The sequence below is a fragment of the Thalassophryne amazonica genome, chromosome 6 (assembly GCF_902500255.1).
Source record: "Thalassophryne amazonica chromosome 6, fThaAma1.1, whole genome shotgun sequence".
Classification (NCBI taxonomy): domain Eukaryota; kingdom Metazoa; phylum Chordata; class Actinopteri; order Batrachoidiformes; family Batrachoididae; genus Thalassophryne; species Thalassophryne amazonica.
In genome coordinates, this window is record NC_047108.1 from 77,010,367 (window position 1) to 77,025,960 (window position 15,594).

At 40.2% G+C, this 15,594-nt stretch overlaps 1 protein-coding gene across 1 annotated transcript in view; it reads left to right on the forward strand.

The window, feature by feature from the left end:
- The window catches only part of cacna2d3a (calcium channel, voltage-dependent, alpha 2/delta subunit 3a), a 629,699-nt gene that overhangs the window by 574,314 nt on the left and 39,791 nt on the right, over positions 1–15,594 (forward strand). The window contains exons 27-29 of the mRNA XM_034172543.1: positions 9,500–9,561; positions 14,224–14,268; positions 14,354–14,416. Coding sequence (XP_034028434.1) covers positions 9,500–9,561; positions 14,224–14,268; positions 14,354–14,416 — 170 coding nt within the window. The remainder of the gene's footprint in view (positions 1–9,499; positions 9,562–14,223; positions 14,269–14,353; positions 14,417–15,594) is intronic.

The following is a 15,594-nucleotide window of genomic DNA, read 5'->3' on the forward strand; positions in this document are numbered from 1 at the left end:
TCCCAGCCTTCGGTGTTTACTCCACTGTGCTCTTTCATCTTCCTGTTCAACGTCCTCAGCCCGTCAATGGCTTGAGTGAGACTGCCATCTGCAGCTGTGTTGTTGGGAATGAATGTGCAGCATTGTTCTCCGAACATGGCACAAACACCTCCTTTCTCCGCCAACAACATATCCAGAGCAATACGATTCTGGAAGGCCATAAGGGACGTGTCTTCTAACTGTGAATGGACAGCCTTAAATCCTTCCTCAGTCCAATTTCCTAATTTCTGTACATTGTAGTGGATGTAGTTTATTCTGTCCACGTTTTTATTAATTGAACACCACCAACAGATGGAGGATTCGAATCCAGCTGCTATTTGATCAACCAGTTTATACTCGTCAGGCACTCCTCTGGGGACTCCTATTGCATCAATATATGTTGGATTTCCTACTCCTTTCCACTCTCTTTTTACTCTATGTCTGGCTATGCCTTTCTGCCAATCTTCAGGAATAAGAGAGGCTGCATATGTCGTAACGTCTTCAGGGGTCATGGGTATTGCTTTAACTGGTAACAATAATGATATTAATGCACAATAACCTGACACATTTCGTGGCAGTCTGTCAAAGATTCTGTTATCACCACACCACCACCATACGTCACTCCTACCGACAGGTTTGAATGTGGGAGTACTATGGACCACATTCTTACACCAGGCAGTGTGGTTTAAGCTACCCAAAGTCTTACTTGTCCCTGTCAAGTGTACACATGTATGGTTAGCATGCCCAACTTTGCTTGAAAATAACGGTTTGGTCTTAGTCAATTTGGTCAACGGATAGATCTTGTCCCACTTAGAACAATTGTTGTTTGCTGCAATGTATGTCTGTGTCATAACAGTCAGCAGACAGTCTTTGGGTAATGCTGCCGGTATCACCTGTAATATAGGTCTGGGTCCCATACATACAACACAGTCCTTCTTTGCTGCTAGTCCTGCTTGTTCTGCCATTAAAAGCCAATTGTTATTTTGTCCACTAATTCCTGTAGTTACTAGGAACCAGTCATCTGCCTTCATGTCTTTTGTGCCTTGTACGGACATCCCCTTTGCTTGTATGGACACCCCCTTTGCTTGTATGGACACCCCCTTTGACGTACTTAATTCTGTCAATATTGGTTGCTGTACTCTATCTGTTTCACAGAGGAAAAAATGGAAATACGGATCTTTTCCTGGTTTGTATACCCAAAGGAGGAACAACCAACAGTCTCCCTCTATATCAGGTGGGAATATGGTTCCTTTTTCTGTGGTATTCACCACTATAAACAGCTTATCATCTGTTTGATGCATTTTGAGAATTTGACTCTGGTACTTAGCCCACTCGGTTTGTGCCCATTTTGGCGTCCATCTACTCCATTCATCGGCTACCAACGTTTCCCATCTCTTATCTTGTTGATCATTAGTCATATACCATGAGAAACTATTTCCGTAATTAGTCCCTCTGTCACCATCCCTTATTCCATGGGTAAGAGCACTATATGGTACAGAGATGACCACAGAAGCATTTCTAGGAATGCAGGCTTGTACACCAAATCGGTACGCATTGTTCCTATCACAGCTATGTACTGTGGCATTTATTATCGGACTGGGGTCTTCGTTACTTCTTTTTGGTCTCTGCAATCTGCGGAGGTGATCCTTATCATCATGTCCCATGCTTATGGCTTTTAATAATAAGCCCAATCCAAAAAAGAAAAGTAGCATAACAAGGACTGTCCATGGGGTCCAGAAACCCTCGTTCTTTTTGTTTTTTTCTTTCGCCATTTCTGCACACTACAGCACACCTATGTTCAGAACAGTGGCTTCTTAATGTCTTCTGCTAGCTTTCGTGTCTAACCTGGATCTTAACACCAAGCTCACACACTATTACTAGTCTTGTCCTACTGTTCTTACTGTTTGTCTGTGTCTGCAGAAATGACTTTCTTACAGTGAGTTAAATGAATCCACGTACTTCTTTCCCCAATTTTCAAGGCTGTGGGTGTTGTGAGTAGTACTTGATGGGGCCCTTCCCATTTAGGTGAATGCCAGTGTTTTCTCTTGATGCTTCTTATCAACACCCAGTCTCCAGGTACCACTTTAGGGTCCTCCTGTGGAGAAATGGGATCATCAGTGTTTGGAACTCTCCCTCGTTGTCCTTCTAACATTTTTCTCATGTAATCCGCCAAATTGGCTTCCTCAGGTACATCCCAAATTTGCCCATAATATGGCAATCGATATTTTCTGCCAAACAATGTTTCATACGGTGTCAACCCCATGGTACTAGTTATGTTTATATACATTTTTACCAAATCTACACAATGTGTCCATGGTCTGCCTGTTTCCTCCATTGTCTTTCTAAGTCTGTTTTTTACTGTTCTGATTCTCTGTGCTGAATTATCACATCTTCTTCTGCCTTACCTACAGCTTTCTTTTTCCTTGCTTTCTCTAATCGTCGCTTCTCTGCTCCCTTCCGTCTGTTCTCTGCTTCCTCCTCCCACAATGCCACTAAATCGGCCCCTACTTTCTGCATCTTTTTCTCATCACCTTTATGTTCCTGTTCTAACTCCTTCTTTAGCTTCTGTATACTGATCAGGTTCAGTCGTCCGTCAAAGTCATGTTTATTTATCCAGGTCTCCAATTTCTTTGTTGCTTTTGGATTTTTTGCTTCCATAAATTTCCAGTCGTCAGTTGATAAATTTTCCTTATTTTTAGACGTCTTTCCCCCCATTTTTATTATTCCTTGTTATAATTTGGACTTCAGACGGGGGCACACCTAGGGTGTTCTAAATCTGAAGTCCTCACTTTCTTTGGACGTGACAATTAATTTGCCGTCGTGTGGTTGATTCCTTTCACCTCCCCGTAGGAAGCGGAATCACTTGCCTCTGCTTCCACACACGGTTGTCACTTACGTTGTCCAAAGTATTACACTTTCACACAGTTATTCTATTTACACTTACACAAAACACTATTTACACATAAAAACACTTTTTAATAACCGTACGCGTATTCTTAGGCCAGGGGAGCTCGCCCTCCTGTGAAATTTAACTAATGTCCTGCATTAGGGGACTCCGTCGTCCCTGCCAGATTTAACTGCTTTTTTACAGTGCACGTATTTCTACCCGGGATTTCCTTTACGTATTAAAACAGAGGAGTCCGTACCCTCCTTCGGAATTTAACTACGTGCGTCCCTCGCAACCGTAGAGGAGTCCGCCCTCCTCGCGGATTTTAACTGCTTTACATTAACAGACGATTCCACGCCATCGCTTACGGAGTTTAACTGTTTTATGTGATCTGATCACCACTCACTCAGTACTGTTACAAAGAAATTCTACTCACTGACTCGACCTCCTGTCTGTCTTCTTCGGGAAAATCTCGTCAACCAGACGATGCCAACGGTGGTCGACAATTGCAGACACGATCAATCGATCGGACCTTGGCCAAGGATTTACGTCTGGACTTGACGACCTCCGCCGGACACCTCCGATGTTGTTGAAATCCCGGACGAGCCCCCAGTCAATGTTGGGTATTTTCTCCTCCAAACATTCTTAAAACCTTGATAAGACAAACCGAGTCAAGAAACACCAGTGAGACAGAAAGTCAAATTTATCACGCGCTGAGTGCAGTCAGGCTGTACACCAAGGCTACACTAAAGTCTGGCCTGTTCTCCCGCTCTTTTTATTAGAGAGGCCCTCATCACATAAAAAAACTTGTCCTGAGGGTGGGGGAAGGATGACGCAAGACAAGTTTCTTCCCGTAACCTAAACACATACGTCAATAAGTGCAGCTGTAAGGAAAAACAGTTTCTTTCTTTTACTGTTATCGTCGAAGGTCAGCACATCTCGTTCGTCTGTTGCAGTTATCAGCTGTTCTGCATCTGCCTGGAACACTAAGCATCACATCACAACAGTCAAAACAACCTTCAGTTCTTTAACTCCCAGTTCAGCCTGACCCCGTCATGCTTCACTCCCAGTCGTTAGCGGCTACAAAAACAAGTTGTATAATAATAATAAGTACATCCAGCTCTTCATTCCCAGTTCAGATTGACCCCAGCATGCTAAAACAAGGTTGAATAACACGTACATTCTCAGGGTTAGGTGCAAAACAGCACAACACCGTTCTCATGAGAAAGAAGACAAAGGTACAAATGTTTAACAGTGATAACATATATACAAAATCTTTAACAATGTTACTGCTGCAAATAAGTATTTGAACACCTACCAACCAGCAAGAATTCTGGCTTACACAGACCTGGTCAATGACCTGAAGAGAGCTGGGACCACAGTCACAAAGATTACATTAGTAACACATGATGCTGTCATGGTTTAAAATCCTGCAGGGCAGCAAGGTCCCCCTGCTCAAGCCAGCACATGTCCAGGCCTGTTTGAAGTTCACCAGTGACCATCTGGATGATCCAGAGGAGGCATGGGAGAAGGTCATGTGGTCAGATGAGACCAGAATAGCGCTTTTTGGAATCAACTCCACTTACCATGTTTAGAGGATGAGAACAACCCCAAGAAAACCATCCCAACCATGAAGCATGGGGGTGGAACCATCATACTCTGGGTGTGCTCTTCTGCAAAGGGGACTGGACGACTGCACCGTATTGAAGGGAGGATGGATGGGGTCATGTATTGCGAGATTTTGGCAAACAACCTCCTTCCCTCAGTAAGAGCATTGAAGATGGGTCATGGCTGGGTCTTCCAGCATGACAATGACCCCAAACATACAGCCAGGGCAACTGAGGGGCTCCGTAAGAAGCATTTCAAGGTCCTGGAGTGGCCTGGCCAGTCTCCAGACCTGAACTCAATAGAAAATCTTTGGCGGGAGCTGAAACTCCAAACCTGAAAGATCGAGAGAAGATCTGTATGGAGGGGTGGACCAAAATCCCTGCTGCAGTGTGTGCAAACCTGGTGAAAAACTACAGGAAATGTTTGACCTCTGTAATTGCAAACAAAGGCTACTGTACCAAATATTAACATTGATTTTCACAGGTGTTCAAATATTTATTTGCAGCAGTAACATTCAAATAAATTGTTTAAAATTGTTTTGGCAAACAACCTCCTTCCCTCAGTAAGAGCATTGAAGATGGGTCATGGCTGGGTCTTCCAGCATGACAATGACCCCAAACATACAGTCAGGGCAACTGAGGGGCTCCGTAAGAAGCATTTCAAGGTCCTGGAGTGGTCTGGCCAGTCTCCAGACCTGAACTCAATAGAAAATCTTTGGCGGGAGCTGAAACTCCAAACCTGAAAGATCGAGAGAAGATCTGTATGGAGGAGTGGACCAAAATCCCTGCTGCAGTGTGTGCAAACCTGGTGAAAAACTACAGGAAATGTTTGACCTCTGTAATTGCAAACAAAGGCTACTGTACCAAATATTAACATTGATTTTCACAGGTGTTCAAATATTTATTTGTAGCAGTAACATTCAAATAAATTGTTTAAAAAATAATACATTTTGATTTCCAGATTTTTGTTTTTTTAGATTATGTCTCTCACAGTGGACATGCACCTAAGATGAAAATTTCAGACCCCTCCATGATTTCTGAGTGGGAAAACTTGCAAAACCGCAGGGTGTTCAACTACTTATTTTCCTCACTGTATAAGATTGGTATATCTGTATAGACTACCAGTATGGACACACTTTCCCAGTATATATGGACCATTGTGCAGGTCCATTAGTGGCATGGTGGACCAGTTTGCTTCTTCATTATGACAGGATCCCTTGAATGCAATATTGATTTTATCTGACATTACAGTGACCTGGTTATTATGTCTGAAATGTTAGCAAATTGTTACAGCCTCCCCCCCGATATTTAATATATAAGTGGTCATTTTGAAGATAGACTTTAAACTAGGTCATGCCCAGTGTGCCAGTAGAGTAAACTACCAGCACCAGGGTTTACACTGGTTTTATGGCAGAGTTATGCTATTACAACCCCTGGCAAAAATTATGGAATCACCGTCCTCGGAGGATGTTCATTCAGTTGTTTAATTTTGTAGAAAAAAAGCAGATCACAGACATGACACAAAACTAAAGTCATTTCAAATGGCAACTTTCTGGCTTTAAGAAACACTATAAGAAATCAAGAAAAAAAGATTGTGGCAGTCAGTAACGGTTACTTTTTTAGACCAAGCAGAGGAAAAAAATATGGAATCACTCAGTTCTGAGGAAAAATTATGGAATCACCCTGTAAATTTTCATCCCCAAAACTAACACCTGCATCATATCAGATCTGCTCGTTAGTCTGCATCTAAAAAGGAGTGATCACACCTTGGAGAGCTGTTGCACCAAGTGGACTGACATGAATCATGGCTCCAACACGAGAGATGTCAATCGAAACAAAGGAGAGGATTATCAAACTCTTAAAAGAGGGTAAATCATCACGCAATGTTGCAAAAGATGTTGGTTGTTCACAGTCAGCTGTGTCTACACTCTGGACCAAATACAAACAACATGGGAAGGTTGTTAAAGGCAAACATACTGGTAGACCAAGGAAGACATCAAAGCGTCAAGACAGAAAACTTAAAGCAATATGTCTCAAAAATCGAAAAATGCACAACAAAACAAATGAGGAACGAATGGGAGGAAACTGGAGTCAACATCTGTGACCGAACTGTAAGAAACCGCCTAAAGGAAATGGGATTTACATACAGAAAAGCTAAACAAAAGCCATCATTAACACCTAAACAGAAAAAAAACAAGGTTACAATGGGCTAAGGAAAAGCAATCGTGGACTGTGGATGACTGGATGAAAGTCATATTCAGTGATGAATCTCAAATCTGTATTGGGCAAGGTGATGATGCTGGAACTTTTGTTTGGTGCCGTTCCAATGAGATTTATAAAGATGACTGCCTGAAGAGAACATGTAAATTTCCACAGTCATTGATGATATGGGGCTGCATGTCAGGTAAAGGCACTGGGGAGATGGCTGTCATTACATCATCAATAAATGCACAAGTTTACGTTGATATTTTGGACAATTGAAAGGATGTTTGGGGATGATTAAATCATTTTTCAAGATGATAATGCATCTTGCCATAGAGCAAAAACTGTGAAAACATTCCTTGCAAGAAGACACATAGGGTCAATGTCATGGCATAGGGTCAATGTCAACGAGCAGATCTGATTTGATGCAGGTATTAGTTTGGGGGATGAAAATTTACAGGGTGATTCCATAATTTATTCCTCAGAATTGAGTGATTCCATATTTTTTTCCTCTGCTTGGTCTAAAAAAGTAACCGTTACTGACTGTCACAATCTTTTTTTCTTGATTTCTTATAGTGTTTCTTAAAGCCAGAAAGTTGCCATTTGAAATGACTTTAGTTTTGTGTCATGTCTGTGATCTGCTTTTTTTCTACAAAATTAAACAACTGAATGAACATCCTCTGAGGCCAGTGATTCCATAATTTTTGCCAGGGATTGTAGTTGGAGTCCACATGGGATGTCTCTTCAGAACACTTGTCCAGTGGTGATGGATTAAACAATTAATATGAGTGTTCTTGTTTTTTGTTTGCATATTTGATGTATCAATCATCAGTTTTGTGATTAAAATTTCAAATTAGTTCGCGTCCATAATGTTTGTAGACTCCATGCGATGAATAAAGGGATTTATGTTCGTTTTAGGGAAGAGTTACAGTGCATTGGCCTATACAGGCCTCGTGTCTAAACCTATGAAGGTTCATCTCACTATTTTTTTTATATCCATGCTGTTGAACCCATAAAAATGCTCCACATTTTCTTCAATTTGGTTCACTGTCCGCAGCTGCTCTGCATTTGAACACGGTTCTAAATCTCTCTTTTGCTCCTGGAAAAACTGACAAGACCCTCAAAGCATGGCAAACCGCCACAGACCAAGAGAAAGCTCAGGTCCTCTGGGTATGGATAGCAGGATAATGAGAGGAGCAAAAGGGAGTCAAGTCCTGTGGTGAACATGTCAATCTTTCCTCTGCATGTTCTGAAAAAGTCGACACGTTTCATGTCATAGGCTCCCCACCACCATCTCCACCCCCTAGGCATGGAATTCTGGGCAGGTGTGTGTGTGTGTGTGTGTGTGTGTGTGTGTGTGTGTGTGTGTGTGTGTGTGTGTGTGTGTGTGTGTGTGTGTGTGTGTGTGTGTGTGTGTGTGAGATCAGGCTTATGAAAGTGAGAGTGGGCCTGTATGCTGACTGTCAGGGCATCAGCAGGGGGCAGGCTTGGGAATGGGATGGCTTTCATTCACACAGAGAGGCCTGGCTTTTAGAACCATGTACATGTGCATTCTGACTCTGCTAAGCATAGCAGGACTTTGTACATTTGTGCAGACAGCACAAAGTTACACATGTGGGAATTGCGATAGCTGAAAGAAGGAGCAACAATTTCCCATTTTGATATCACATCAGCATGCCATTTTATTTCTCTCTTTTCACACGATTCACAGACCTTTTATAACTACTCAGCCCCAACTCATTAACCTCACAGGAGTTCTGACAGGAAAAGCACCACAGGGGGTGAGACAGTTTGTCATATGCACAGCAGGAATACACATTGCCAATCACCCATCCAGAGGCAGAGATGGGAAACATCAATATCAGAGACAGCTTGTTACATGCATAGCAGGAATACACATTGGCAATTACTCACGTAGGGGCTGAGACAGGAAACATCAATATGCACACCTCAGTGTGTTAACACCTACAAATCAGAGGACACACTCTAACCACCAGTGGTGACACTTTGGTATGTGCTTCGCACATCTGGGTGTTTTACCACATACCAAACAGGAAAGACACTCGGTATGGTGAATTATGTCCATTACATTTTGAACGTCCGCCACACACAACTGCTAATGGACATGCCATAGTTTCCAGAGTATAGGTTTTTACTTGTTTGGGAGGCCCTGCAACTTATACTTCTGTACGACTTATCAACGCTGACACATGTATCTTGTGTATAATTGGCCTGTTTTGTCACTGACCCTAAGTTTGGCAGAATTTTACAGCTAATTTTTTTGTCTTTTCTATTTAATATCATGCGATGGTCCTTAAACCTACGGTGTGCAGGATTTAGGGTTATTTATTAGCAGAAACAAAATATAGCATTCATAACCATCTGTTGCATAACTACCTACCGCCATGTTGCACTGCCATGTTGATACAAAGGTTAACAGGGAAATATTTACTCCGTCTTTTACATTTTGTAGCGTGGATGAAAGTCTGAAGAAAAAGGAAGAGGAATCAGTGCAAGCCAACAAGTTTTAGAACCCTTGTTTTTTGTGAAATGGAGGATAATACATATTGCTTCTCACAAGAGAAGGCAAGGGAGCATGAATCCCTGTCATCAAATAAGCAAAAACATAAAGGGAAGCAAAAATGTGTTCTGTGACAGCATAATGTATCCGGCAGCCTCACCACTAGATGAGACAAAATTCCAAATACTGTAGCTTTAACATTGTACATTAATAATTGTCTTTTCGAGTTGGTGTATTTCAGTGGATGTGTCACCTCTTTTTCAGCTGTGGGAATCCAGATGAAACTGGACTTCTTTCAGAAGAAATTCTGGACAGCCAGCAGACAGGTACAGTACATCTCACATAGAATACATGAACTATTTGTTTAAATTCAGGCAGCACAAAGGCTGATTGGTTTTAAAAAGCAATACATTATGAACTAACACTAAATGGATGATCGGCTAATGAGAAAGAATAATGCACTTATGTGCTTTCTGAAAAAGTATGCATGTCATTATTATGTAGCATTTTGGGAGGTAAATGAGGCATGTGTCCCCCACCCTAAAATAGCTCCTTGCCATTGTCAAAATCCTGTTTTTAGGCATTACCTGTTTTTGTAGAGTCTGTGCGACAAGGTACTGGGATCATCTGATCACATTCACTCCACTCTCATAATGGAAAATACACTGATTTACACCCAAAGCACAATGGCAGTGCATAGAGGGTTATGTGTCTGTTTGGGTTTGAATAACATAACTGAAAGTGTTTTGATCTAAGTTGGGCCAAATGTAGTGGAATTATTGTGGGTCCACCAGCGACAATGTGATTTGACTTTGACAAAAATCAGTTAAAAACAAAGGTCACAGGCCAATATTGGCCCATTGCATATATTTTGAATATTTCAAAGAATTGATTAAAGATGCACCTATGCTTACTATTAAATACTAGTAAATGTTAAACATTGTGGAAGAGTTATTAGTCAGACATTCATTCATTCATTCATTTTCTGACACATTCAAGTTATTTGGGTCATGGTGGCAGAAGACCAAGCAACTCAACCCATACTTCCCTATGCTCAGGTCCTGTATCTCTTCCTCGGGGATCCCAAGGATAAAGCATTTTAATTTTGTACACAATTTATTGAATGCCACATACCATACAAGACCATATATTTTAGTATTCCAGAATCACAAGGAAATGATTTGTATGAATCTCTGTTAAACAGGGGTGCCACTTCTAATTTTTGTTTCATTCATTACTTCTGCTTTGTTACACAAGCAGGACTAAAAATGGATCACCTCCTTAATTAAACTTGATAACAGTCTGACACTGAGAGAGAGAGAGAGAGAGAGAGAGAGAGAGAGAGAGAGAGAGAGAGAGAGAGAGAGAGAGAGAGAGAGAGAGAGAGAGGGATAACATCTCCACTGAAGAAAAGAAGCCTCTGCTATTACTGGGCCACTTCTGTGTAATTCAGGTAGTTGCATCAAAAAATGTTTTGTCAGTTGATAAAACAAAGACAGAGAAGAAAAACATAACCTGCATCATATGTAACAATTTAATATGATAAGGTGTCTGCTACATATTCACATAATGCATACCAAATCACAGACACTTTGCAATGAAAGTAGTAATGCAAAAAGGCTTCTGCACAGATGACGTTTACTGACTTCTACTGTTCAGTGCATTTTAAATAAAACCATGTACGTTTGAAACTATAGCTAGCTTAAGAGTAAGATAAATAAACTAGATAGGGTCACTCTAGCAAGTGCAAAACCTGCCACCCAGATTTATGCTACAGTGGATAAAATAAGTATTAAACACGTCACCATTTTTCTCAGTAAATATATTTCTAAAGGTTCCATATATGTGAAATTTTCACCAGATGTCGGTAACAACCCAAGTAATCCATATATGCAAAGAAAACAAAGCAGATAGACTAGAATATAATTCCTTTACTGTCATTATACAGTGGAGCACAAAAAAAAATGGTTGCAACTCTCCTGAAACTGTTATGTCTAATAAAATGGAATGAAACAGGGACAAAAACTATTGAACATGCTTACTGAAAATTAATTAAAACAAAAGCCTTTGTTGGTAGTGACAGCATTAAGATGCATCCTGTATGGAGAAACTACAACCCCTGGCAATAATTATGGAATCACCGGCCTCGGAGGATGTTCATTCAGTTGTTTAATTTTGTAGAAAAAAAGCAGATCACAGACATGACACAAAACTAAAGTCATTTCAAATGGCAACTTTCTGGCTTTAAGAAACACTATAAGAAATCAGGAAAAAAAAATTGTGGCAGTCAGTAACGGTTACTTTTTTAGACCAAGCAGAGGGAAAAAAATATGGACACACTCAATTCTGAGGAATAAATTATGGAATCACCCTGTAAATTTTCATCCCCAAAAACTAACACCTGCATCAAATCAGATCTCCTCGTTAGTCTGCATCTAAAAAGGAGTGATCACACCTTAGAGAGCTGTTGCACCAAGTGGACTGAAATGAATCATAGCGCCAACACGATAGATGTCAATTGAAACCAATGAGAGGATTATCAAACTCTTAAAAGAGGGTAAATCATCACGCAATGTTGCAAAAGATGTTGGTTGTTCACAGTCAGCTGTGTCTACACTCTGGACCAAATACAAACAACATGGGAAGGTTGTTAAAGGCAAACATACTGGTAGACCAAGGAAGACATCAAAGCGTCAAGACAGAAAACTTAAAGCAATATGTCTCAAAAATCGAAAATTCACAACAAAACAAATGAGGAACGAATGGGAGGAAACTGGAGTCAACGTCTGTGACCGAACTGTAAGAAACCATCTAAAGGAAATGGGATTTACATACAGAAAAGCTAAAGAAAAGCCATCATTAACACCTAAACAGAAAAAAACAAGGTTACAATGGGCTAAGGAAAAGCAATCGTGGACTGTGGATGACTGGATGAAAGTCATATTCAGTGATGAATCTCGAATCTGCATTGGGCAAGGTGATGATTTTTGGTGCCGTTCCAATGAGATTTATAAAGATGACTGCCTGAAGAGAACATGTAAATTTCCGCAGTCATTGATGATATGGGGCTGCATGTCAGGTAAAGGCACTGGGGAGATGGCTGTCATTACATCATCAATAAATGCACAAGTTTACGTTGATATTTTGGACACTTTTCTTATCCCATCAATTGAAAGGATGTTTGGGGATGATGAAATCATTTTTCAAGATGATAATGCATCTTGCCATACAGCAAAAACTGTGAAAACATTCCTTGCAAAAAGACACATAGGGTCAGTGTCATGGCCTGCAAATAGTCCGGATCTTAATCCAATTGAAAATCTTTGGTGGAAGTTGAAGAAAATGGTCCATAACAAGGCTCCAACCTGCAAAGCTGATCTGGCAACAGCAATCAGAGAAAGTTGGAGCCAGATTGATGAAGAGTACTGTTTGTCACTCATTACGTCCATGCCTCAGAGACTGCAAGCTGTTATAAAAGCCAGAGGTGGTGCAACAAAATACTAGTGATGTGTTGGAGCGTTCTTTTGTTTTTCATGATTCCATAATTTTTTCCTCAGAATTGAGTGATTCCATATTTTTTTCCCTCTGCTTGGTCTAAAAAAGTAACCGTTACTGACAATTTTTTTTTCCTGATTTTTTTTATAGTGTTTCTTAAAGCCAGAAAGTTGCCATTTGAAATGACTTTAGTTTTGTGTCATGTCTGTGATCTGCTTTTATTCTACAAAATTAAACAACTGAATGAACATCCTCTGAGGCCGGTGATACCATCATTTTTGCCAGGGGTTGTAGTCACATACATTGCTCTGGTGTGATTTTGTCCAATTCTTCCACACAAACAGTCTTCAAATCTTGAAGGTTCTGTGGACCTCTAATATGAACTCTGATCTCTAGACCTTTCTATTGAATTTCTATTGGATTCAAGTCAGGTGATTGGTTGGGCCATTCTAGCAGCTTTATTTTCATTCTCTGAAACCAAATGAGAGTTTCCTTGGCTCTGTGTTTGGGATCACTGTCTTGCTTATATGTCCACCCTCATTTTATTTTCATCATCCTGGTAGATGGCAGCACATTTTATCAACAATTTCTCAGTACAGTTTTCCATTCATCCTTCCTTCAATTATATGAAGCTTGCCAGTGTTGCCTGCTTTAAAAAAAACCCCTCACCATGATGTTCTCACCTCCAAACGTCACTGTCGGTATGGTGATTTTAGGGTGACATGTAGTGCCATTTATGGTGTGTGTTACGGCATCCAAAGAGTTTAATTTTAGTCTCATCTGACCAGACTATATTCTCCCAGTATTCCGCAGGTGTGTCTAAACATTGTCATGGTCGTGGCCGGTTTATGATGAAATAATGTTCTTCCCAATTCTACACAGATTATGGCCCCAACAGTGCTCACTGGAACATTCAGAAGTTTAGAAATCCTTCTGTAACCAATGCCATCAATATGTTTTGCAACAATAAGGTTGCAAAGATCTTGAGAGAGCTCTTTGCTTTTACCCATTATAAGATCTTTCTTGTGTGACACCTTGGTAATGAGACACCTTTATATAGGCCATCATTTGGGGCTCTGGACCTTGGCCTCGATTGGCCATCGTAGTATCTACTGTGTGTATGTATGTCTTACATGTGTATTCATGAATTTGAGATGACTTGTTTGCCCATTTACCAATCCTGTTGCTCCACCACAAAATAGTCATGTCCCAAAAAAATAGTTGTGTTCCCCCACAGATGTTATTAGAATTCCTAAATATCAAATAAATAAATAAGAAACCCCGCCTCGCGCCCTATGACTGCTGGGATAGACCCCAGCACCCCCATCATCGTTAATTGGAGTAAGCAGGTATATAAAATAGATGGATGATATTAATAATATTAATAATGATAAGTAGTATACCTAACAATTTTTGACTGGCTTTTTAATTAAATATTTAATTTATGACAGCTGTCAGATATGTTTCTTGTCCTTGTCCATGATGTCTTACAGTGTGCAGCGCTGGATGGGAAATGTTCCATAAGCTGTGATGATGAGGTCGGTCATCCTTCATTTTCTCAAGCCTTCTTGTCACTTTTACTGCTTGTGTTTGCTTTAAAACATTTTTTTCCCTACTAAACAGAACATTAACTGCTATCTGATTGACAACAATGGCTTCATTTTAGTAGCAGAGGACTATACTCTGGTGAGTCTTACACACACACACACTCACACACATTCTCTAAGACCACTGAAACCACCTGTTATAAAGTAGCAAAATTTCGTTGACTGTAAACATTCTACAAATATATCATGGTTAAAATTAGGTGGTATTATGTCTGCATTTGTCTTTTATTTTCTTTAAAAAAATAGCAGTTTGTTTTTGTTGACTGATTATGGCTAAAAATACTTTAAATGTTAGATGATTGCATTTTAACATGTCCAATATTAGCCCCTTGAACAGTTTAAGGGATTTGGTAACACGTTCAAAACATCTTTTTGTACTTCATTGTAGAGTTGCATCTTTCTTTTTAATCAGGTGTTTTGTTTGGGGGTTTTTGGTGAAAGCAACCATAGGTCTCCTCTAGAACAGACTGCTCCACTGAGGCAAATAGTCCACTCATCTAATCACTTAGCCATATTTACTAACTGTATATGATTTTATTCAGATCATCCATCAACAAAAATGTATTTTGTTCCACAGGATTCAAATTTTTATGATGGATCCACACTACATCCATCACAAATATGGCCTTTTTTTTTTTTTTTTTTTAATTGAAGCCCATTGGTGCTGGTGCATATCTACAGATACTGTGAAGCTCTTGGGAATCTATGGATATGATGGGACCCCAGTCCATCATATCCTCAGCCAAAGCCGCCACCCATTCACAGCTGGGTGGACTGAAACAATGCAGATTGTCCAAGGACACAGACTGGTACTGTGACTGGGAATCAGACCCAGGTCTACATACTGGTAGCCCAACTCCTATCCCACTAAGCTCTCGTCACCATAATAGTGTGATTTTATAAATCTGTCTTTTACACTTTGTAAAAAATGTTTTGAGAAAGATGTCCTGTTCCACATTGTCACTTAAGTTTAAATTAGAAAATTTTCTTTAGGTATAGATCAAAGCACTTCAGGTTATTTGTGCTAAGTGTGTTGTTATTGTGGAACTGGTTTTGGTGGATCTGAAGAGGTCATTCATGAAATTTTAGAAGGCTGAGCAGAAATTTGATTCCATATAGCATTGTTCAGTATTTTCACTATTTCATATTTACTCTGTTATTTAGGCTGATACCACAGTGGCATGATGTTTTTGCGAACATGTCCCCTTTGCATAACTGTCACTTCCACATGCTGTCACTCTGGCTTTGGCTCACTGG